Below are 26139 nucleotides of genomic sequence, written 5' to 3' on the forward strand. Positions count from 1 at the left end.
TTTTCTTCCCCTTGACAGGCACCTGTAACTTATTTTCCTTCTCTCTTCCCTTACCTTGACATTTAGGTTTGGTTTTGTGAGGTTCTTACAGTGTGTTCATGTTTCCCTTGGGTTTTTCCTTAGAGGCTTTTTTGTGGTCTTCTCCTCTACCCTGGTGGTTTAGAAAGTGACACAAAACCCATTCCTTGGAACCTTTTCAGATTCCGGTCTATATACGTGCATGTTCACAGCCTAGATGAACTCTGTTAAGTCTGTATTTGGAGACAGAAAGTGTCTCAAGAATAAATTTGTGTTGGCCCCAGTGCTGTAAATTCTAAACAAATTCACCGTTCTATGTATTAGTATCACTAAGAAGGATTTGGTTAATAAGTTAAAAAACATTTTGGTGTATATATTAGAAGACTGTGTCATAAGATATTTAATCCAATGAACATGCTTGTGAGATCTCAGTTTTATTAATCTTGAAATCAAAATACTTAAGCTGTTGTGTTCCTGTGAAGAATTATGTTTTTCTAACCACAATCAGTAGACTTCAACAAGATGTACTGAAACAACAAGGCAGGCTCTTCTTGGGTTGGCAAACGGATATCTTTTGGGGAGAAGCATGCAGGGTTAGTATTTAACCAAGAGACACTGTGGAGACAGACTGCTATTCTGCTTTTAGCAACGGGGAAAGTGGATTTAACCTCTTACTTGGACTTGGATTCCTGGACTTAATTCACCCTTTGAAACTGGGTGTCCAAGTGCTGGATGGCTCCCCTGAAGAACAGCAACTCATGGTGTTGCAATCCCCTTATGCCGGCCATCTCAGCTTGAAGCTGTGTCCTGTGGTTCCAAGTTGCTGGCTGGGCTTAAACCACGACAAGCTGTTAGAGATGGCATGAACCGACTAGCTCCTGGATTTGCTGCTATTCTTATCCTGCCCCTTGCTTGTACACTTAGGTAATGATGTCCTTTGAAGAAGCACCTTAGAGTCAGACACACTGCTGTCCCCGCTTCCAAGTAGAAACCTAGGAGACTCTGGTTCTCTGATTTTGCTCTTGCGTGCTTTCTCAAAGTGCATGCATTAGTTACAGCATGAAGATCTGTAACTTAAAATCCCTATGCTAGGTACAGCTTATGTGAGTTGAAGTTACAATTAGCTATGATTTCTCTCTCTAATGAGTTCCTACAGAAAGCTGCTTCTTTTGTTAAGATCAATCAAAAAATAAGGATTTTGACGTTCCTCCCTACACAGATCCCATGGATCATGAAGGGCCTTTGTTTTGGCATGCTCATTGGAGGTGAAAGGTGCTGTTTGAATTTTCTGTGGAGTGTAAAGACTGGTCTGGTCAGCTGGTTTCTCCTGCCTCAGCACCATCAGACACTTGTCTCCCAGCAGCCTGCCGTAAGAATCTGCTGACCGTCTCTCAATTCTCCCTGCACAGCTGCAAAACCCACTGGAATGTTTAAATGCTGACAGGCAGAAATGCTGTAAAAATGTAAATTTTCTTCTGCTGAAGGGCAAGATGCCAAGAAATGCTTTTGTAAATGTTTTACTACTGAGTTTAGGGGAGTTGGTACAGGTGGAACGCAGAATTTTAAGAAATGGGAGAGAAGCTTATGCTGTTAAGATCACTCGTATTTTGGTTCTTTAGTCACTTCAGGACTTTGGCACAGAGTGTTTGCTTTCTTTACTACTGGGGTTTTTTTTAACAGAAAATAATGGGCTAAGAGGTAGTGTTCTGCTCTGTTGGTGCACAAAGCAAGGACTGCTTTGTTGCCTCAAAAATGGCATTGTCTATCTTCCCCTGCCTAAATACTATACTTAAAAGCTCTGTAGAAAAGCCCAGGATAGAACAGTCAGCTTTCATTCAGCAGATATTTTAACTTCTTGTGCACACTGGTGCTCTGAAGGGCTGTGACCAAGTGAAATGAAGAGTTGTGCCTTTTACTCTGCCAGTGGAGTAGTGAGGAATTGTTTCGTTTTTTCTTTAAAAGCAAGACTTAAAGATAATAATGGTGTTTTCTATTGCAAAAGAAATAGATGGTGAGTACTTTGCCCAGATTTTAGAACTAGCTGTGGCCTTTGATAAGAAAATTTAAAAATTATTTTTCTTTCATCTCTCAGCTGAAATAATACAATGGCTGCAGAACAGTTGACATTCAAGGCTGTTTCAAAAGGTGTTATTTTCTTACCTTAAGCAGGGTCTTGAAAAATAAGGGAGGGGTTGATTGTATTTCTATTTTTTTGTACTTCAACAGGGTACTTCCTATATCAACAATGCAATCATTTTATTCTCTGTTAGTCCTCCTTTGCCCCATATGGGCTGTTCAGGCATAATGTGCATGGTACATGCTCTGAAGTACAGTCACCTATATTGAACTACTGTATTTGTGTTGCTGTGCTTTATTTTAGCTTTCAGTTTTACATCAGATCACAATGAGGAAAGGTAGGATTAGCCCTTTGCAGTTCAGCAAGTTACTTTCTCTGTATAGATAATAAGTAAAAAAAATACATCTTTTCCAGGTACTTTCTCATAACCCTACTGAAGTGCATTTCATGACCATTCCTTGAGTCAGCAGTATCAAGAAATAGTAGCTCTTTGTAGTAGATTTTCTGTAGTGATTTCAACAGTAAATAAATATGGAATTAATATATATACTTCAATATTGTCTAATTTTAGTCTGAGCAGTCAGGAAAGGGGCATACAAATGTATTTAAAGATTCTCACAACTTTTCCTGAGAAAAATCTGGGTCATACAGAGCTGTCTGCAGTGTTCAGTGCAATGTGTGAAAGCCCCATTAATAGGAGCAACATATAAAGAAGGCAGCAGAAATCGTACCCTCTCACAGAGGAATGAAACCTAAAAATTTCAGTGGTACATTTAACACCATTTGAGAGGCTGCAGCGTTGGCACAAATGTACCCTGAAGGTGTGTACAAATTACAAAAGAGCAGGTTCGCATTTCGAGATCTCAGCACAACCACAGCCTTTGCTTTTGTGTAATCCTATGATAATCATCGAAGGCCCATCAGCTGGATAATCTGTTGCTGTACTAAGCTTGTTCATCCTCAAGCTGTATCTGAGAAACCATACTGCAAGATAAAGGGGTTATCAGTGGACTCAAGGTTAGTTACCTGTATTATGGTATTAAACTTTTATATATATATTCTTGATTATTGCCCTGATGTATTTGTGGAATGTTTGTATGTTATAATCAAAAATACATTTCTCTAAGTTTTCCACTAGCCCTAACTATATTAACCTAGTATGCTATTAGGTAACTAACCCCTGTGCAGCAATTCTAAGAACGAGTTAGTTGTAGACTCGTTACTGAAAACTTAGATTTTAGTTGTTTTTGTTATATCTTTCATCTGGAAATAAAATGGAACTGTCATGTCTAAAGTCTTAACTCACAAATTCCAACTTTGATGTTTCTAGTTATAACCAAGATGAGTTTATTTGAAAAATCCACTAAAGATAGTAACAGCTTTGAATCAAGTTCATAAATTTATTCACAGACAACAAAGGTTTGCTTTTAATTTCTTTGGGAGGTACATGGATGTGACGTTTAATCAGTAGTAAAGATCAAAGAATAAATGCCCATTTTCTAAATGGTACCTTTTATTTAAAGCTAGCTTATGTCATACTGGAAGTAGGTGGTCTTCATAACAGCCTGTTCTTCATTGCATCTTCTCTCCCTCTCCTTTGCTTTCCAGCGATCCATCATACTGATGGTATGTAACTTTTTTCCCCTCTGCCAGGTTTCAGATGGTACAAGTTCATTGTGCTCATGCTGTTTCTAAGAATGTGGCAATGAAAAGGCACATTTGTTTGACATATTATTTCAAGCTTAATGGACCATCTAGCAAGGCAAGAATGATGATTGGCCTTTTACTAATAACGGCTGGAGTGTGGGGGACAATTCCTAGACATTTAGTGACAGGTTAGGAGTAAAAGATAGCTGGAGGTGTAGTGGAAAAACAACTAACCTTTGGTTATTGTTCTTCAGTCCCCAGGAAATATTGCATGTTTGTCTGTGTTCAAGGTCAAAAGTAGCAGCAAAACTTCTACCTCCCCTATCCATGACTTTTGTTTTATGAGTGCATGTTGTATATACTTTCCTATTGTTCAGTGCCAATGTTTTAAGAAGCTAATGCATGCTAGAAGGTCATCACTTTGCATGCACATTGGTCAGCCTTGAGATTGTTTGTTCACAATACTGGCTTGCATGAGATGTAGCGTAAATAAAAATTTTCCATCTCTGCATCAGGAAAGAAAAAGATAAAGACAGGATCTTTGTTTATTTTCTGAGGACTGTATTTAGAGCAGGGCTCTTTTAAAAATTATTATTATTATTTTAAAATCCATGAAGGCTCTTTTCTGTTGTTTAAGCAGCTGCAAGTTAACAGTTTTAGTGGCAAGGCACTGCTCAGCCCATTCTGGCTTGGTGTGATGCTGTCCTCATATTTGTATTGGATGTAAGTGGAAAAGCATAGTAATCAACCAACAAGAGCAGAGCATGGAGGTGGAGTAACTGGATTTTCTATCATTGCTAAGTGAAACAATCATCATTGTTTATGTCCTTCTTAGGCCTTTTAATTTTACTGTTAGGGATTTTGTTTGTTTGTTATAAAGCTGTCATCTTTCTTTAAATGCTTCTCAAAGCTCTGCCCTTTATATGGAGAGCCATGTGTAGGAGGGGAGTGTGGCTGCAGGCATGATTGCTGTTCAGACCAGCAAAGAGTTGGGGTGCCCCATCTCCATCTGCACCCTGTAGGTGCTTAATTCTTGTCTCTAAGTCTCTCTGTTGGAGACTTACTGCTACCTCTCTGCAACAGGAATTACCATGTTTGAATGAGATTTAGTGAAGTAACTACTGAGTTGAAAGTTGAAAATACTGCTGCAAGGCTGCGAGTTTCCAGTTGTTTTCATGGGTTTTGTCTCTCTCATTTGGAGAGCGTGTTTACCTCACAAATTACTTCCAAATTACTCTAACACCCCTATGTAACCAAGTGTTCCAATTCTTTGAAAAGTTACCATGCTAAATTTACTACTTTTCTTTTTTCCAAGCTTATCTCATTTTAAGTACTTAGCTGCTTTTATTTTTTATATAATATGACAGTAAAAAGAAGATTTTTAGTAAGAACATTTATCTCATGAAGGTCATTTTAATCTAAAATGTATTTCGTATGCAAAGTATTTGTAATAAAGATCACTTGGAAGTCTGTATTTTGGTATGGTGCAAAAGGAGTGCAACAGTAACACAAATGATCCCATTTCATTAAACATTCACTGTGTTTTTTAAAAAAACATGTCCCATTTCCAGTGGAAAAGAACCACTTTGGAGCAATAGAAAGCATTTTTCAAGCTGGTGAAATCTTACTGTGCATTTGAAAACAACATCTGAGAAAGCAATTTTCATTACAAATGACAGTATTTTGTGTATGGCTACTAAGTAGAAGCAAAACATTTCTGCTAATGCTTAGCAATATTTTGCTGAAACTTAGTCGTGTTCTTTAATGAAGCTGGATCATTCATGTTCTTGTTGCTCTTTGTAGCACAATAGAAAGCACAAATTTCAAGGAGCCAATAATTCAACTAGTCGGGGTTTGTACAAGAAGGTGTTTTATGTATAGGGGTTCCGGGTTGGGGCCCTGATGTTTTTTGGTAAACAGTTGATGTCTTCTACCTACAATGATTTGTTTATTAAAAAAAAAATAAAATTATTTCCTTCTGGAATGCTTGGAAGGGAAGGCACTGAAAAACCCAGGTGAGGGACACATAGGGATCCATGGAAGTGTATGGTTGGCTTGGACCTGGGAGGGTCAGAGGAAACTGATGGATTTTGTGAGAAACCTTTGCTTGCCAGTGGATAAATAGGCAAGACAAACATGTTTTGTTACTGCCTTTCCCTCTCCCATTATCACTACTGTTCTCTGTAGCTTTATCCCCATTTCTGTCTTTGGAGCATCAGTTACAGGGGCTTTGTTTTCAAGATGCTGTGCAGCTCATCAGTTAATTATGTTATTCATGACAATCACTGAAGCCAAGAGAAAGAGACATTCTTGAAGACTTTTTCCTGCCGTATCATCTCCATTGATATGCATGGTTTGATTAAAGAGAAATAGGTCATGGGAATTCTTGCAGGAGAGATTTTTTAAAGCATTTATAATCAGTTATAACTAAATTAGCAGTTCACAGAAACAAACTCCTCTGCTCCTTCAAATCCCTGAGGTTTTACTGGTGTTGGGAACAGAGGAGATCTGAAATGTTCAGATCAGTATCGTCTTTTCAAAACATCTTCCTCCTCCTGTAATGGTAGACCAGAGGAGGGGTTTTGAAAGATTGTTTGATAAAGTGGGAGGAATCTACTCTGAACCATAGGTTATTTGTTGAGGGGCCAGGTGTTTCTACTAGTAAGGGTTAGAACCAATATATTAATCCAGTTGTAGCCTGTTTTTATCTGTCCTTGCATCTATCTATTTTTACATAGTCTTGATTATAGCCTGTAATATATTATTGTGCAGGATATGTTAGATGTTTCACAAAAACATGAGGTGATACAATCTGTACCCTAAAGAACTTAGTCTTGAACTTGTAAGAAAGCTAGGTTTAATAACCTTTCATTTTATCTCTAAATGGCCACCAGAAGAATTATGCTAGAGTGGGTGGAATTCCTGAGAAGACTGTTATGGAGCAAAGCAATTCTTATCTCAAAATATAGCTGAGTTTGCATCAGATATTTCTATCCTGCAGTGGGAAAATAAAATTTCAGCAATATACACCTGTCAATCCTTACTCTTTTAGTAAGGCTGGGTAAATTATTTCCCGTAAGTTGTTATAGGACATAGTTTATGATAAGTATTACAGACAGAATAAGAAGAAAATGAGTGGTAGTTTAGCTGTATGGGTACTGCAGGCAACTCCAGTAAACTCATCGTTAGTTATGTTAACTGAGAAAGTATAGGTCTGGAAAATGCTGGAGATGCGAAAATGAAATAATTTCGATTTCCAACCCCCCTTTCTTTTGGATCAAGAGAAGATGGCTTCATATCCAATCATTTTGTATAAGTTAGAATAATAGAATATTTTGTGTTTCTCTGTCCTTGAACCTATTTTTATGTAGATAGTTATGGCTGCAAATATCCATACCCCTTTATAAGCACAGTTGCTCAACTGGAGTACATTAGGGAATATTTTTGCTTTACTAGTTAGTGTTCCTATTGAAGTATCTTCCAAATAAGTTTTACTTTAGGTTTTATGTATCTACCTTCTGTCTTACAGTTGTTTTTGTTCTATAATAATTTAATTATTCATTTCCAGATATATCATTCACTGTAGTCAGTTTTCCACATCCCATCTGTATTGGGTTTTTGTTGTTGGGTTTTTTGCGGGTTGTTTTGTGGGTTGTTGTTTTTTTCTTTTTTTTCTTGTTTTAATTTACTCATTAGAACAGTTAGGGGACTTCCAACCTGAGTTATTTGATGATACTGTGTGCTGTTTTGTTTGCTGGAATGCCAGCCGGAGCTCCTTGTTTGCTTCTGCAGTGGTGTTCTTCCTTATAATCATGTGAGCTTTATATGTCAGCTTCTCAGAGGGGTGCCTGACATCCCTAGGATTCAGTATGACACAGGTGATTTTGATGATTGCCAACATCTTTGCTAAGGGCTAATTCTGGGTCTTTCAGCAGAATTTCTTCAAGTTTTTTTGCTGCAGATCGTCATCATGATACAATTTCTTATCGAGGACTGGGTTAATGCTTCAAAATTGCTCTTTTCAGACTTGCTGTATTTTCACCTTTTTGTCCTCTCTGCTTCACAACAATTGTCATGTTTCATACTTCATGGAGTTTAGCACTTCTCAGGTTCTGTGGTTAGTATGTTCTTGAATTAGTTGAAAGTAATAATAAAACATCCTTTAAAGCAGCTTTGAGAGAAATAAGGCTACTTCAACTGTATGCTGCTTTGTTGGAATGTGTTGCTTACCATTTCAGTAAAGGGTTGTAAAAAGATTTTTCTAATGTCTGCTACACATTCCAGCAATCATCTGGCTTTTAATTGTCCTGTTTGCTTAGTCTTGGTATCTCTTTACTTTGTTTTACTCGTTGAACTTCACAAATTACAGCAGCCTTGCAGAAGCAGGGAATGGCAGAGGTCTGGTTTTGTGAGTTTTCTGACTTAAATGTATGAATAAATAGCTGACTGTAGAGCCTCCTAAAGATACATTTTCCCACAGCCGTCATTAAAATTAAATTTGAACAAGAAAAGATATAATCTGAAGGCAGAAAATAGAAGCGATCCCAAACTGCCCTTTCCTCAGACTGAGAATGGGAAAACCCTTTCTCAAATTTGTGAGGTTATAATGGATCTTAAATACATATTTTGGTTTCTCATGAGGATATATGTACCATTCTGGTTAACAGTTTGATTTTATTCACTGCTAGGCAGTAGTCCAACTCTAATTTAACTAGATTTTCTATCTTTATACGGTATAAGAGAAGCAGTTCCTTACGGAAACTGTCATAAGAAAAGACAGAATTGCTTAGAGATAAATGTAATACTATTTACATGAGGCAAGATGTAACCAGATGTAAAAAGGAAGTATTAATGCCATTTTCAATGGCACTGGCAAGTTTTAATCTGGAATACTATGTTTAACTGACCACCAATAATCAAGAAGGTCAAACTCAATAGTGAGTAGGAGGAGGTTCTAGGAATGAAGAGTCTATTTAATAAGGAAGACATTAAAGGCACTTGACTGTGTAGTGTGAAAGCTAAGAAAGGAAATGATTGTCATCCATAAAAATATCACAGGAGAGAGAAATGGGATCTGGGTTACTGAGGATAAAGGATAGAGCAAGTAAAAGGATATAAAGTAAAGCAGATTTCTGCCTATGACAGCAGCAAGATAAAAAATATTCCAGGATGACAAGTCGTGATAAAACCCCTTCCTTGTTCTATTATCTTTTCCTTATCTGGAAAATTTAGGAATAGAAGCATATGAAACGTTGCTTAAAGTAGCAAGGACAGGGACTTGATCACCGAGGAAACCTTTTCCATTTCAGTTTGGAACTTCTGTTTAAGTTCCTATATGCTGTCCAGGGCTTACTGTGTTACCATGTAAGCTGCTTGTAAGTAGTGTAACCACATTTTTAAATCAATATATCTGATTTTGTATTTACTGCAGCTAAAGGTAAGCTGCAGCAGACTTTTAAAGCATTATCAGTAGAAATAATAATTAGAAATCTTAGTGTTATTGGTGTTGATTCTTGATTCTATGATTCTTGTTATAGGGAAGGTGCTAAGATAACCATAAACCCCCTTAAAGCAAACACAAAAAACTCCAAACAAAAGCACACAAAAAACATCACCCAAATCAGAAAGCCAGATTAAACTTGCCTCATGCCTCTGGTGTAGAGTTGAATGATGAGATTTCAGGCAGCAGTGCTTAAAATATTGTATATTAAAATATTGACCCTGAATATTGTATATGGTCAATGGAGATTTTCAGAGGCCCATGCTGCTACCTCCTAATGCAGTAATTCCTAGGAATTTACCAAAGATGGATCCCACGGTGTTTGCCACTACTGTTAGAGTAACGAGGAGTCCCACTAATGAAGAGCTTTCAGTCTACCTAGACAAATCACTTAGGGTGAGGAACAGGACAGAATTCACTGTGTCTTGCAGGTTTTATAACAATACTGTATTTTCTGGCAGTGAATTCATTTGAAGGAGGTTTAATAAGTAGAAGACTAACTAGAAGGAGCAAAATAAAAGCAAAAGAGGTCATCTAGGATGTATAATACACAGAAGGAGGGGGAGGCAAAGGGAGGAGGAGCCAGACAAATGGAAGAGTCCAAATTAGAGAATAAATAGAGCAAAAGATGGTGCGGGGTGGGGGTGGGAGTTGGGGAGAAAATGGCTCATGGTTGGAGCAAGCTGCTCTGATGCAGAGGATGCTCAGGAAAAATTACAGGAGTCAGTGATCCCTACAAAAGGAGTGTGCTGACTTCGTTCTAAGGCTTCTTCTAGTATTTCTTTTTTCAAGAGCAAGAAGAAAGAAAATTCCCCAAGAATAAACAGTTCATTCAAAGTGATGCATTTTGAGCACTTACGATCAAAGTTCAAGTTTCATTGTATAAAACATCATCAAAATGAAGGGTAACTGTGAGAGAAATTCTCTGTTCCCTATCACAAAGTGCTCCGCAATGAGCTGTAATGAATGTCTGAGCACCTGGGGAAAAAAAATGAGGGAGGAAAATGATGGCAGATAAGGGAAATAGAGAATGAGCTTATGGTAGTCATAGGGAAGCTTTGATCGGAGAAATTTGTTATGCTACCTGATGTTTGGCGGAGTAGATGTGAGCTCTTGAAATGGCTGTTGTGACTCCAAATACATTTCAGCCATATGCAAACGTTGATATGGTATCCTTCTTCATCAGTGTGTATTTTCAATAATAATAAACAATGCAAGCTGTTTTCCCTCCATTTTCTTTAAACACTATTGTGAAATCTCAGTCTGAGTGGAAGTTATTGTGGCATGTGATAAGGTGCTGAAAAGTATTGTAGCATGTTTTAGACACGATGATGATAGAGGCATGACACAGCTAAATTTTAGAGCTGCTTATCATGGCTCATCATACCCTAACAGAAGCCTAATAGAAGAGTTTTAGAAAAAATCCAAATATGTAAGGAACGGACGGCAATTTCCACTCTTAGTCTGTGTCCACTGAATAGATTTCACATGTATCCCCAAGGCTTTTATTTGTTGTGTGTAATGAAAGCCAATGGCAGAGCATTGCAACATTTGACCTCTGTATTCTTGTGCCTTCTTGTATCTGAAATTCAGCTACAGTGTACTCTGAAATGAATTATGATTAGTGAATACAGATACTGTTGTTCTCTGTCATGTAAAAGTGCCTTAGTATTTCATTTGAGAACAGTTTTTGAGTATTTCAAACAAATGATTGTTCAGTGAAGTAAGATTTACCTGAAGCCTAAGAAATTTTTCTGATCAAGATGTAGGAATTATCCCATTAAAAAAGGGTGCAAGTCAAATTTCTGACAGCAAGCAAACAAGTGCAAGAATCTAGAAATGTGGAGTATGATGCCCCTTCTGTTGCTTATGAACTTTGAAATGTCAACTCCCATCGGAAGGTGAGGAGAGTCAGACAACTGCTGCGCATATTTGGTTTAACTAATGTCTTTTTGGCATGTCTAATGGCCTGGTTCTGCATTACATTGAACAGTAAATGTATTCATCCAAGTGCTGAACATTTAGGTTAGCATGAAAGTTGTGTGGTTTAGTTCTGATTAGTATATAGACGACATAGGGGGACTTCAATAGCTGCTGACGCAGCCTGGATTTAGATGTTGATGATCTGGTGCTTGTCACTTCTTTTAAGATTCCACCTGAAGTGATTAAATAGGACACTTGAGTGTTTCCTAAAATGAACTTTATTCTGTCTTGGAAATTCAGATGTCAGTGTCACCACTGCAGCCCTTCCCTCTAGCAAGTAATTCTTTCCTTGTGGAATAAGGCACTAACTCTCATGGATGAAGATGGCAAAATTGGAACTATAAAACACAGGATTTTCATTGGAATAGTGTGCTGATTTTCTTGTCAAACCAGTCATAATTCTCTGGTTAATCTACTATTCATTTCTGCTATTAAATTAGGTTCTTCTCTCTTAGTGGGGCAAATTCATTTACAAAATTACAACTAGGAGCACAAGAGCTCTACCATATAGATTTTTATTTTATTATGTCTTTACACTTGCCTTTATTAAATGTAGCTATGCTTATTTCTGGTTCTATGGCTTGGCTGCTCAGTTTTATACTGGACTTTAATAATCAGTTATATTTTTCAACAGATGTGCTGTTATGGTTCAGACTTAATATAACAGAGCTAGAAACTTGAAGCAGAGCACCTGAAGCAAACCCACACATTATTTTTATTCCAGAAGGGTCTTTACACATACTTTGTCTGATCCTTTTGATTGCATTCTAAGGGTTTTTTTCTTCGTTTATGAGACGTTTGTTACTGACTCTTAATGATGCTAAATAATTTTATACAAAGAAATCAACAACCTTCATTTCAGCATTCTCTGTATGGAGCAAGGGGCAGTTGGTAAGACTTATTTTGGTATGAGTCTGGATATGTAATAGTGGAGGGAAAAGGTCAGTATTGAGCTGGACTGACCTGCATAATTCAAGTAAATGCCGAAGTCTTTATCAAGTGTATGAGAAGCCCTAAGAAAATCAATAAGGCTACTTAAAGGCTCAATGCTCAGTTGCACTTTATATGTTTTTGTGAACCACAGCAAGAATCAGTCATGTCATTACAAACAAATGAAGATCTTTAATGTTTGCTGTTTCTTTCTTTCTTTCCCGTGTCTGTGCTCCTTTTTCATTCAATACATTATATGACTGCTCTCTTAGTTCCAGTATTAAAATGGTTATGGCAGGCTAGATTTAATTTCTGACTAAGGTTCAGACTTGCTTTGGCACAAGGGGGTATATTGTCCTCAGTAGGTTGAAGTGACATTGTAAAACATCTGCTCAATTCTTTCTCTCTTTTGGATGCAGTTTTGCCTTTGAGAATTGAAAGTTGCATCTGAGACACAACTGTCTAAATATCATTTCATCATCTAAAATACATTTAATTAGAAATCATTCACAGGTTCAAACCTTAGATGACTTGTGGTTTTGTATAGTAGGTCCTTCTTTTGAAACTTCTGTGCCTGTGATATGTTACAATACAAATACTGCATGCTCCTCACTTGAGGAAAGTTGAAACAGTAAGATTTTATTGTTGGCAGGTTCTGTAGATGATGGTATAAGAGGGAGGGAATAATCTTTTTCCACAGGGCAGTCCAAAGAGAAAAGGTATTCTGGGAGTGCTTCTAGTTGTTTATTCTATAGGCCCACAGAACTGAGTCTGATCTCCCACTGCTAAAAACCAATATTGTTCCACTGACATAACTGCTGGTTGAAATCCTTAGTTTTTTATGTTGTACCAACCAAAAATCTGGCACATAAAATCTGCCAGGCTTGATGGATGCATTGTGCATGTCTGCATGCTATATTTGGCTTGTATACATTGCGATGAGTGGGCACAAAAACAGTTATGTGGGAATAGCAGTAACAAAGTGATCTCCAAGTTGATTATGGAAAATATCAAAAGGCCTAAGTGGTGAGGAGTTAAAATATGTGTTGCTTTATAGTTAGCATACTTCAATCACTTCTGTGGACTGATAAGAAAAATTGAAAGGAGACTAAGTACAAAGAAGAAGCAGCCATAGAAGGGAAAAGCTGAGAAGCAACTTCTAATTTTGGGCATTAGCTGAAGTGCTTAAAGCTGGAGTTCAGTGAGCACTTGAAGTTGGCAGGGCTGTTTATTCCTGCTTTTGTGCCACAGCCACCTCCTGCAGTTGTATGTTAAATAGGATCAGGCCACTCGCTTAGCTGAAGAGGCCTGTGTCTTCTGAGTCCAGACACAGATGGCGTTCACAGAATTTAGGCGAGTGGTTAGGAAATCAGTCAAACTGCAGTAGGTGCAAGATGGCCTAACCGTCTCTAGCTACATGTTATTTAGCAAATTATCTGCGTGTCTTGCATTTGTAATGTAAAATGATGTGGGTCTTTCTTGTGCCAGGGTGCCTGGTGGCACCCACACTGGCCCAGGTGAGCAGCGAAACTGAGGAGTCACTGACCCACTGCTGTGAAGAAGAGCAGAAGCCTGGGGTCAGTATGAGCCTCTTCTGCTTGTGGCAGCAGAGCTAGAAGGAACACTGCTTTGCTGCACACTCTAGCCATAGGTCTATTTTATTATATACTCCAACACAGCAGTCTATTAGTCCCATTTACATGCACACCAGTAACCCTGTTAGACCACTCCCCTTTTATTCCATTAGATTGCAATTCACATGTCCAGGGACTGGGAAGTTAGGAAATCTGCTTTAGATCATCTTGTTAGGCTTCATGTACAACAGGTTTTTACCTTTTTGCCCTCATATCTCATGACTGGTTACCAGATTCTGAATATAATGACAATCAAGAGATGAAGAATCTTCCTTCAGAACACAGACTGGTGCTGTGTGTATCTCAAATTCCAGCACAGTTTGATTTCTTAAAATAATGAGTGTTAATATGCTCATAGCAGTGTTTTACCATTGAGCACATGGAATCCTGTTGAAAAAACCTTTTTTCAGGAGTTACTAAGAGCAGCATTTCAGTTTAAACATCACACTAATCTGCTCTATCACTTAACTCAGAAATATTCAGGTAAAACTCTGTACCTGGACCCTAATACTGCATGTCTGCAGAAAAAGATATATCTAATGCCATAAATCCGCACTTATCTGCATTCACTGCAGATCTCATTCAAAGTATAGTCTTAAACCAGGCATTCAGCATCCCAAAATTTTGTCTCTGGAGATCAAAGTTTTCATTACTAAAATTCAAAAAGCAGACAAGTAAATGTCATCAAAGAGCTTCTGTCGTGTGCGTACACTCAGGCACATGCATGTGTACAAATGCACACACATGTGTCTCACCAGTGTTAGAGGACTGTTACAGAGCTTGTGATACTTCCAGTTAGATGCTAATAATCTAGGTACTTTTGAGTGCGTATAGCTTGAGTTCCCAGTCCATTACACATATGACCTGGATTTTCTTTACTGTGTGAGACTCTATTGAGACAAACTGGAGTCATTAATGTTCTACATCTTATCATTTTAATATGGTGTGAAGTTTGAACTATAAGAGCTTTTCTTTTATACTTATGTAATAGTTACAGCTAAACTTCTCAACAGAGCTATAAATTTTTGCCAATAATCCAAATAACCCCAAGTTTATTCAAGAGACAGACATACAGCTTCTGCCTACTTACACTGCCCTATTCCTCTTTCTACTCTTAATTAACCCATATGCTAAATTAAGAGTATCTCTATTCCCTTCAGAGGAAAAAACTGGTATATCAGAAAAAAACCTTCTCACTTTCTGACCAAAGAATTTTTAAAGATGAAGAATCCTTAGCCTGGGACACAATTTACTTGGAATTGCTAAATGCAAGTCAGGTAGCTGAGTTCAGAAGAGTCTTACTGTTGAGGTCAAGGTCTATTCTTTGTTGGTCATTAAATACCATTATACTGCTTACCACATTTCTGTTAGCTTACAGGAGCTTGAATCTCAGCTCTGACCCTTGTCTCTCTCTATAGCTTCACAGAAATCACGTAATGTTACTTTCAAGTTTCTCAGTCTGTGTGAGGTAGGTTTGAGAATATTCAGCTATATAACCAAAGGGCTAGCCTATGTTGGCATTAATAGATGGAATAGAACACCAGGAAATCGGGGAAGGGAAGGATATCTTGTCCAGCAGGTGTAAGGTTATCTGCTAATGATTTTGAGCATAAGAAGAGTCTGTTTTAATCACCATGCTACATTTGTTCTGTTTTCCTTTGTTAATATGCCATTTTTGCAGAATAAATTATGTCACCATTCCTGATCCTCCTCAAGGTCTGTAAATGACCTTCTCTCATGGAAATTTTTGTCATGCTATATTTTAAAAACCTCTTTGTGGGTTACATTGGAACAAAAATGAGAGCTAAATTTAGCTTTTATTGATGGAATTGGGGCTTGCAAACTGAAACTTTTGCACAGAAGGTTTAACAAAACTTTTATTGACTAAGCACTTTACTTTTGTGTTAAAGGAACTTTGCTATTGTGCTAGAGGAAAAGGGAAGATTATGAAGGCAAAGTCACTTAGTTTAGAAACTTGTGGTTGACTTTTTTAAAAATTTGAGCTTGATGCCGAGTTTTTGAAGAGTAGGGAAATAATATATTGGGGGGTTTTGGCAGAATCATTTCATTATTAAAGGGAATTCTAAACTATGAAAACAACATTTTTAACTAGTGCCCTTGCTAGATGAAATGTCGAAGAACACAGAGTACTTACTATTTGGTTAAATAGAAGTCTACGAAATATATTAACAGATAGTATCTGTTCTGAATAGCAATTGCACTGATGGGAATGCATTTAGCTTCTATTACATAGAATCATAGAATCATTTAGGTTGCAAAAGACCTGTAAGATCATCAAGTCTAACTATTAACCTAGCACTGCTAAGCCCATCAGTTAAACATATCCTGAAGCATTACATCTAAACGTCTTTTAAATACCTCCAGGGATAGTGACTCAACCACTTCTATGGGTAGTCTGTTCCAGTGCTTGGCAACCTTCTTGGAGAAGAAGTTTTTCCTAACATCAAATATCAGGTTGCCCCTTGTGCAACCTGTGGCTATTTCCTCTTGCCCTATCGCTTATTACTTGGGAGAAGAGACCAACACCCACCTCACTACAACCTCCTTTCAGGTAATTGTAGAGAGGGATGGTGTCTCCTCTTAGCCTCCTTTTCTCTGGGTTACACAACCCCAGTTCTTTTGGCACGTCCAGATAAGACTTGTGCTCTAGACTCTTCACCAGATGTGTTGCTGTTGCCATTGCATTTCATGTAATTTTAACATTATTCAATTAGAACAAAGATAATCAAACCCAAATTATAAAATGGCAGGAGCTGTGTCACGTTCCATATTTAGTGCTGGTACTGTAGCCTGCTGAGTGCTATGCAGGTTGAAAAGTTAAGAGCTGATCTCCTAGTGAGGAGCAAGTTCAGCCCAACAGTCAGGACAAATTTCCTTACCAAGTGGCACCTTGTCCCTGACAAGAGTCCTTTTAACAGAGAGATGAATTTCCTTTTACCCAGCAAATTTGCCTTTCTACTTTCTTTGAATAAGTAGATGGGTTTAACATGTGGTAAGGAATAAGAGCCTAACTTTTCTACTTATCTTCATGGTTTCTGTTCCCAAATGTATCTATAGAGCAATGATGCACATCTGCAGCTCTTCTTGCATTACACTTTTAGGTATAGCTTCCAGCAACTTCTGGAATCTGGGTTTATAATATGTAGATAGAGCATATTCCTCAACTTCAGACCGAAATAGCTTGAAGTCAGTATATCAGAAATAAGCATGTATGTGTTTGGCTGGATTAGGGCCCTAATCTCAAATACAACATGTTAATCTTCTTGGACCTGGAGGTACTGGAGATATTCAGAACCTGATGGGAGAGTGTCCTGAGCAATCTGTTGTTATTGACCCTGCTTTGACGAGGAGGATTGTGCTACATGATCTCCAGGTTGTCAGCCCTTCTGAAGACTGTGTTACTTTTTTGTCAGCTTTCAACTTGCCAAAGACAGAGTTAGGAAGAATGGAAGTGAAGCTAATGCTTTCCAGTGAGACGGGAGTTCAGTACATGGGAAACACCAGTAGAAGCCACTGGAAGTGACCATGACAGATTCAGTCCTATCAGTTTTTTTGTGGGTTCCTGTATATTCATTTCCATAGGTTCAACCAGAAAACGCTGTGTGTCAGGTGGTATTCTAATGCTGAGAAATTTCGAACAAATCTTGTGTTAAGGCAGTGATGTGCGCTTTTAAATTCTAGATAAACCAGAGCCACTTTCGATAGATTCTTTTTTGAATAATCATCTGATCTGAAGTATATCTTTGGAGAATATCCAAAGTAACTCTCTCCTGTATCTATACATGACTGGGTAGGGGATGGCAGAGGCCTGAAAGATATGGATTAATTTCTCTTCTTTGCTGCTGGATTGTTGGGGGTGGGAGGGTTTATGTCCTTGTAAAGATAACTTTACCTTCTATGCTTTGATTTCTTGCTCTTTGAAGGTGGCCATCCAACAGCTCTTCATAAAACATCTCTAGGAACATGAACATTGCTAAGGGCTGCGCTATTAGTAATGTTAACTATTGAGAAAGAACTAACCAGGCTTTCAAGGGATCTAACAGAAGTTCTGTAACAGGATTAGATGAAGCAGAAACAAGTCTAAAACCTTGAGTGTTAGAGTAAAATAGATTCTTTTTAGAACTATGGCATTGCTAATAGACTAATATAAGTTCTAAATTTTTAGGGCACCAGTTAATTTTAAAAGTTTGTAAATGAGGTAGGTAGAATGTTCTAGAATGAAGTATACTTTGAAGACATTAAGAAATCGTGTATTTAATCTTTTACAATCAATTTGCTGTTTTTACCACTTTGTTACTGCAATGCAGTTAAGTTTAATGTTAATCACTAGAATACCATGTTCAAAGTATGTTACGGAGAATGCTATCAGTAATTGTAGCTTAGTGATATAGATGCTGTTGCCAGATTTTAGAGAGTAAGAGAACTTATTTGAATGTTTAATGAAAGGAGGAGTTGTGCATGGTCTAGTTTAATTATCACAGGTTTACTTTATTACAGTTCTTGTTGGGTTTTCTTTACACTGCTGCAGGGTACTAATCTTTAGTCTTTTAATGGGTTAACTTCAGAAATATGCTTGATATTGTGAAAAAGCCGTAAAAGTTTCCATGTGACCCTGTAGGATGAACTAATCTGGTTTTCTAACAGTCGGAAAGTGTACAATTCCCATTTACACTAGAGGTTTGTATTAATTACTTACTAAAAAAAAAGTTTAAAAATTATATTCATATCATTGGAGTTGATAATTAATGCTATTAATAAGTACAGAAACAGACTGGAAATACTCAATGTACTTGGATACATGAAAACGAGTATTCTTCAAATCCCTACTACAGCCTTCCTAAATCTGGTTTGAATGATTTACAGCAAAAGTGGCAGATGTTAGGAGCACTTATAGAAGTGCCATTTGCATAAGCTGAAAATTTCATCTGTTTACCTAAAGACCGAATTGGGAAACTTGTTTGACTTGTGTTTATTTTTAAGATTCCTCTATTGAATGTAGAGAGGAGCTTTACCTGATGCAATTTAGGGAAACCTGGAAGTGAGGCAGTGTACTGCACAAAACACATAATTTCCCTGAAGCAGAGGAAACATATTTTTAACTGTCAGTTTACTACAGTGTTTGTTTAGCTTCTTGGATCCATGTGAATGTATGTAATGTGATTTGCTTTTTAATAATGTAGACAATAAGATCAAGGAGCCTTCCAAAACAACAGGAAATTAAAATGGCGTAATTCTCCTTTACAAACACTGAATCCCACTTAGAGCCTTACACAGGTAAACAAAAGCACAAAAATTAGGCAGCTTAGAGCAGTTGGAAAGGGAGAATTCATATATAGAGACTGCAATGTAGCAAAATGTCAACTATAAAAGCAGACCTAAGAGAATGCCAGGCAATATACATCTCACCACTTTGCTTAGAGAGAAGAAATTAGATGAAAAGATGAGAGTGGCAACACAAGAAGAGATTGTTTCATTCTTCTCATCCTCATCTAAAGGACTAATTCCCACTAACTGTGTTATTAGAAGTAAGTTTTTACATATTTAAGTTAATTTCGCAGAACTTCAAAAGCTTAATTGGCTTTGCTGCATTAGAATAAGTCATTTCTGCATTTAATTGTTTTGGGAAGTGCAGAGCATGACATTGACATTCAGCAGCTTCAGAATGAGTTGCAGGGTGGCACACTGCTGAGAGCCTCTGGGAGCAGATGTTGAACCACAGGCCCAAAACCTGACATTCTTTACAATTTGGAACTTTTTAATGAAGAAAAGTGCTTTTGTTAAGTGGTTATTCTTTCCTTATCTATTCTCAGGGTTGCTCTTGTGGAAAATATTCCTGAAGGTATCAACTATTCAGACAGTGCACCATCCCATTTGTCTCTTTTCCAAGGCTGGATGAATTTGCTTAATATGGCTGAAAAGTCTGTTGACATAGTATCTTCCCAGTGGGACCTCAATCACAGTCATCCATCAGCATGCCAGGTATGTTCTAGCCTAACAAAAGGGTGGGACTTTAACAATCTGTTCTTGTTGTTTCACTATTAATTTTTTAGAACTACAGCCCTTCCCTGCAGCAGACCTATTTGCTTTGGTAGTGTAAGAAAAAACATTTTCTTCTGGAGATTTTCCTGCCCATACTCTAGGTTTCTGAAAGTGGCGATATGCTTGGACTAGGTAATGCATCCAACACATTGATATAGCTTACATCTAAGGAAAGGATATCATTGTGTAATCTTAAAACCCTGCAAAATTGTACCTATATTAACACATTCATAATTAGGGAATATCCATAAATGTATACATTTATTTTCTATTTGGTACCACTGATAAAGTAAAAGCGCAAGCACGTGGATTAATTCTGCAACCAAATGGATAGAAGTACATGTATAAAGAACAATGTAGTATCAGATGATTTCTCTTACCTTTCCAAAATGAATCTTGTGAGGGAGCAGTGTTCAAGACTTCTGCAATTAAGAGCAATAGAAAAAATCATAAATCATAGTGAATGAAACAGACGTGCATGAGACAGACAGTGATGTTATGCCAACAAAGACTATTCTTGAGATCAGTCCTCTAGAAATATGGTAAGGGCAGGTTTCCACTTAGTATCACTTGTGAAACTAAGTTACCAAAGAGTTGATAGGCTGAGAGTATCTCCTCTTTTCCACCATCTGGATTCTTTTCTGAAAGAAGCTGCTCAGCTAACATGAAATGGGGTTAAAATGACAGCCAGGTAACTGTAAGGAATCAACTCTATTATACTATCATATAAACTCTTCCCTTTCCTCTCTAGTTCTGGTAGATCATAGACAAAGACTGGTATTCTGAGCAACTAAAGGTATTACTGCAAATAGCCTATGTTTTCAAGTCATGAGTTGGATTTTACCTCTCTTGAAAGAGGCTATAGCCTAGTTAAATGTCATACATTAACTTTTCTTCAGAATACATCTGCTGCATGTCCATTTAAAAGAGTGAAAATCTGAGGTGAGGAGCCAAATAAAAAATGTAGTGCAAACCTTCCTTTTAGAACGCTTATAAATATTGGAATATAGTTTGTGAATAAATCTATTGAGTATCAAAATATTGAGTTTTTTCACAATGTAATTATGCAGCTAAGGTTTATTTAAATTTATTGCATTAAGAAACTTCAAACCCATGTACTGTCATTCAAGCAGATGAATTCAAAGAGATAGTGCCTTAGATGTTCTTAGGATGTGCATGAATTGGTGTATGCATGAATCTTTTAAAAATGTTTTGTCTGAAAAAAATTCAACATGTCATTTGCTTCAAAACCAGCAGAGCATAACAAATCTCAATCAGAGGACAAAAATAGGAAACTGGAAATTGGGATTTCAGTAGTTAAGCATCAAATCTATTCACACTGTTCCACATTCTCATGCAAAGTAAAAACTCTTAAGATACTGTGGAATGTTAGAGCAGGGAAAGGAAGAAGAGACATGCAAGAAGTGGATTTGCTCTTTCATCCTCAAATGCATAATTAAAGCCAGAAAAATGAAACATTTTTCATAATATTCTATTCTAGTATCTATTTCTGCCTGCTAGTAGTCCTACAAAACTGAGTAATTACTTCTGTTTAAAGGCAATTAATATTCCAGTCATTTCCTCATTTGTACAGCAGTGTGGGCTGAACAGCTGATAGATCTTTCTGTCAAGATTGTCTGTCCATGCTAAAACACTATACTGTTATTGGCCAGTCTAATTGCTAAAGAAATTGCCAAGTCACAGCACTTCCTAAGAAACTGCTGCCCAGGAGAATGTACATGGCTTAGTTTGTGAAAGGCAATGGAGAAAACTTGTTACTTCTGCTTCTTCAGTTGGAAAATGAAAGCGAAATTTCAGAGGACCTTCAATAATTGTGATCTAGCCATTTTCTGAGGTGTAAGTCGAATGTTCTCAAGTCTTTACAATTTAAATTTGGGGAAATTTGCCCCAAAATAACCGAAGCGTTATGAAAGGTAAGGGGGTGAGATGCAAAACTTCTAGGTAGTATGATGCTTAGTAAGTTCTAGCCTTTCCCTGAATGATGCTTGTTTTATCAGAAACTAAGCACGTAACCGTTTTTCCATATGGACCCACATCCTGCTCTGTAACTTGTGATTTCCATTTTATGAATATTCAAGGCATATTGCAAAACAAGGTTGTCTACAAGAGCACTTCAACAGACGTGGATTTTTGAAGGAGAAAAGCTGAGTAGGCTAGATTGCTTTTCCATAATTAGTTACGAGGTTTAGCTATGTTCTCTGTATGTGTTTGTGTAGTTATATATGTGCGTGCATGCATATATATACATACATTATACATATTTATGCATATGGATATGCATACATGTACGTATATGCATGTCCAATATATGTATTGAGGAAACACAGAGCAGAAAATTCTGCAATTGTATATCCACACATACATATATGTCATCCATATACATATTATCCATTTTGTCCAAATGTATATTGGACATATATAAATATATTCAAACATGCACATACGAAATTGCAGAAGTCCCAGCTGTATTTTTATTCATTTTTGTTTGTGATGTGTTACCTAGTGTCCTTAACAGTTGCCTGTCCATGTTTTATTGTTATAAGTCTAAATAAGCAGTCACTGCTGACTGAATTGTCCAGGTCACAACTGCTCTGCTTGGCCCTCTGAGTTCATGAGTCTTGCAAAATTAGTCTCCAAATGCAAACAGTGTTTGGTGTGCTTCTACAGCTTAGGCGGTCAAGTAAACAAGTATTTGGCAAAATACTGAGTAGGCTTTCTACACCTGTTTTTCTCATCCAGACGAAAACCGTGTGTTTTGGTGATTTTTGCATTGTCATCTGTGCATTTTCCAGACAGCAGGATAGTTGTTGTGTAGGGGCTTTGAGATTTTTGCAGCATGTGAACATGTGACTCTTGTGGCAATCCGATGTTTAGAGATACCAGAGGACAATGGAAACAATTTCTGAGGATAGCTTTTCAATCATTTGCAGTGAAGAGAGAAGTGAATGTAAGGTAATGTCAATTTCATGATTTTTCACGATTAATTTCCTCTGGCTCATCTCATGTTTATAAACTTTAATTTAGAGTGACCTTTTATAGTTCCAGCAAGTTCTTACTCACAAATTTTATTTTACGTTTCACAAATAAGAATTAATGCCATCGTGACTTATTGATATTGGCATGAGTATGGCACAGTTCTCCCTGGATGGCTGTTTGGATGACCATGAGATGATCAAAGTCTTGATCTGCATCTGATTTTTACAGTGATCACACAATAAATAAATGGTTCTTGACCTTGTTTACCTGCCTATTGTGCTGCTCCCAAATGGCTTGATGGGAGAAGTCTCCCTCTCCATCTGGCAATATGTCTCATGTAAGCCAGCTGTCTGGTTTTGAAATGAATCTCTGATGATGAGTCGTGTGTCACTCAGACATGCATTGCCTAAGGATCTGAAGTGATTTCTTTGGTAGAACAAATGTTAGTGCCAGAGCTCAAGTGTACCCATTATTGAAAATTATTTAAAAATGCAAATAAGTACAAAGAGCACATCTCCAAACCTAACAGCTACAGCAGAGATTGGCTACAATCAGCTATAGACATCACAGTGTATTTTCTTTTCTGTAAGCTCATCTTTACATAAACATCTCTCGTCAGATGGTGGCATTTCCTCAATGCAGCTGGTACAGGCTGAGGTATAGAAAAGAAATTTAAAAAAAGAATTTTTTTTAAATGAAAGCACATTCTCTCCCTTTTCATTAGCTGTTTTGCTAGAAGAATTGAGGAGAGAGTGTTTGAGTTTCTCTGTTCTGTATTAAATAGCAGAAGTTAAGGTTAGGATTTCTTGATTTGTTTTCTCCAGTGGTTTCTGCCAGCATGCTGTGTTTTTAGTTATGTTTTATAGAGATACCTAAGGCTTGATCATACGACAACTTTTAAAAATATTAGTAGAATTATATAGAATAAATCCTGAAGAAAATTCTAGAAGTAACCAGTTTCATTTCTGTGGATAGATAAAGCTAAGCATTGTCTAAAGTGTAGGAATGTAAGTTACTGAAGAGTGCAATAATTCAATTTTAGAGTACTTCAATATGTACATTTTTGTGTTCCTATCTCCTTTATTATATTTCTAATGAGGAGTGCATGCTGATAAAGACAACAGCATGCAAGGGAAATCAGCCAGGCTAGAATCAGTCTGTCCAGTGACTGCTAAGAAATTGCTTTGGGGGCAATTTCAGGACCTTTTGATAATGATAACTTCTTTTTTTTTTCCTTCAATTCACCAGATGCCTGTGGCAGGCACAGCTGGGATTGATGTTTCAGATGTGTGGTAGTTTAAAGCTACAATGAGAATGTCAGTTTGTTCATGTGATAAATACTTTTTACGTCCTGTTTTGTCACTTTCAGCAGACTTTTTGAAGAAGCCCAGTAAAAATCATAAGGGAATATTTTATCAAGCTATGCAGATTTCTGGTGGTACTGTATGTTAAAATGCAGGTATGGTATAAGGTTGCATGTTGCGGTTTCACAGCACTGGGTTGCTATTTCTCAGTCCTCATAAGCTGGGTATATAAAGATTACTCTGATCGCTGTCACGTAGTTGCGCAGCAGCCTGGTATTGTCTCACAAAGGGAATGTTGTCTGAATGGCAGCATGAGGGTTTGTATTCAACAGAAGCATTTCAAATGTGCTGACAACAGCGACAAAACTCTTCAGACCCTCTGTCCTGTCTTTCTACCTTCTCATAGAAGAAAACAGTAAAATTGCAAGTAAACATGTCAGAAAGTATAGAAACTGAGTTTCAAATTAATATTAATGGGGCAGAAGGTCTGGTTCTTCAACAATGTACCTTATTTTACTACAGTAAAACGCTTTTAAAAGCGAGTTGGGAATTTTTCATAGTTGTTTAGAATGTCTAGACTAAGCTGTGATGAGTGTATAAATGCCTGCTGAAGGATGATGCAGAAAGAGATGAGATGGAGGGAATTCTTCACAGCTCTGGCACCAGATGGGGTTTTTTGTATATCTATATAAAAATACCTTTTTGTGGTGAGTGCACTCCTAGTCTTAACCATCACTACTTACAGTTGCTTTAAATGTTTTATCAATTTGAGGTTTTGCCATTTATGAACGTAATTGGACAAAAAAGGATATTATAAATGCATGGCTTGTAGTGTCCCTGATGGGAAAAGAGATTTCTTTCCAGAGAAGGTATCTTCATTGGAATGCAGTGTTGCACTCTAAGTGGTCTATTCACCCATAGGATGGGCTATTCAGCTGACAACATGGCCTGTAAGAGACAGCCAGATGGTCCATCAAGGACACTGTGCTGGTCACATCAGGGCATACTAAGATCAGGTTAAACTCAGGAAATCCTGCCATGTTCTTTTGGGTCCAAACTACACTTATTACAGGAATTTCAGGCTTGATTATTAAAACTGTTGTAAATCATACATAAACAAGATCTTGTACAGCTAGAAGTGGCAATAAACAAAAATAATTACCATGGGGGAAAACCCCTAAAGAGCCATCCCCTAAAGCAATTAATTTTATCAGCTTTACATGTTAACTTTCCATGCATTTCCTTAGCAGAACAGTTAATAAATTAATTTGTATTGATTGATATTGTGAATCACGTTCCATCAAACCTAGGTCGGGGCAACCCCAGGCACAGCTACAGGTTGGGCAGAGAAGAGATTCAGAGCAGCCCTGTGGAGAAGGACTTGGGGGTGGTGGTTGATGAGAAACTTGACATGAGCCAGCTTCAGCGTGTTCTTGCAGCCCAGAAAGCCAGCTGTATCCTGGGCTGCATCAAAAGAAGCATGACCAGCAGGTCAAAGGAGGTGATCCTGCCCCTCTGCTCTGTTCTCTTGAGACCTCACTTGGAGTATTTTGTGCAGTTCTCGTGTCCTCAACATAAGAATGACATGAAGCTGTTGGAGCAAGTCCAGAGGAGGCCCACAGGATGATAAGAGGACTGGAGCACCTCCCGTATGAAGACAGGCGGAGAAAGTTGGGGCTGTTCAGCCTGGAGAAGAGAAGACTGCGTGGAGACCTCATAGCAGCCTTCCAGTATCTGAGGGAGGCCTACAGGAAGTCTGGGGAGGGACTCTTCATTAGGGACTGTAGTGGTAGGACAAGGGGGAATGGGTTTAAACTTAAACAGGGGAAGTTTAGATTAGATCTAAGGAAGAAGTTCTTCACAGTGAGGGTGGTGAGGCACTGGAATGGGTTGCCCAAGGAAGTTGTGAATGCTCCATCCCTGGTGGTGTTCAAGGCCAGGTTGGACAGAGCCTTGGGCAACATGGTTTAGTGCGAGGTATCCCTGCGT

At 37.7% G+C, this 26139-nt stretch overlaps 1 protein-coding gene across 1 annotated transcript in view; it reads left to right on the forward strand.

The window, feature by feature from the left end:
- PLD5 (phospholipase D family, member 5) overlaps positions 1 to 26139 on the forward strand; it is a 101226-nt gene that overhangs the window by 10699 nt on the left and 64388 nt on the right. Inside the window, exon 2 of the mRNA XM_010017580.1 lies at positions 19621 to 19789. Coding sequence (XP_010015882.1) covers positions 19621 to 19789 — 169 coding nt within the window. The remainder of the gene's footprint in view (positions 1 to 19620; positions 19790 to 26139) is intronic.

Source organism: Nestor notabilis, unplaced genomic scaffold, assembly GCF_000696875.1.
Source record: "Nestor notabilis isolate BGI_N333 unplaced genomic scaffold, ASM69687v1 scaffold447, whole genome shotgun sequence".
NCBI classification, from domain to species: domain Eukaryota; kingdom Metazoa; phylum Chordata; class Aves; order Psittaciformes; family Psittacidae; genus Nestor; species Nestor notabilis.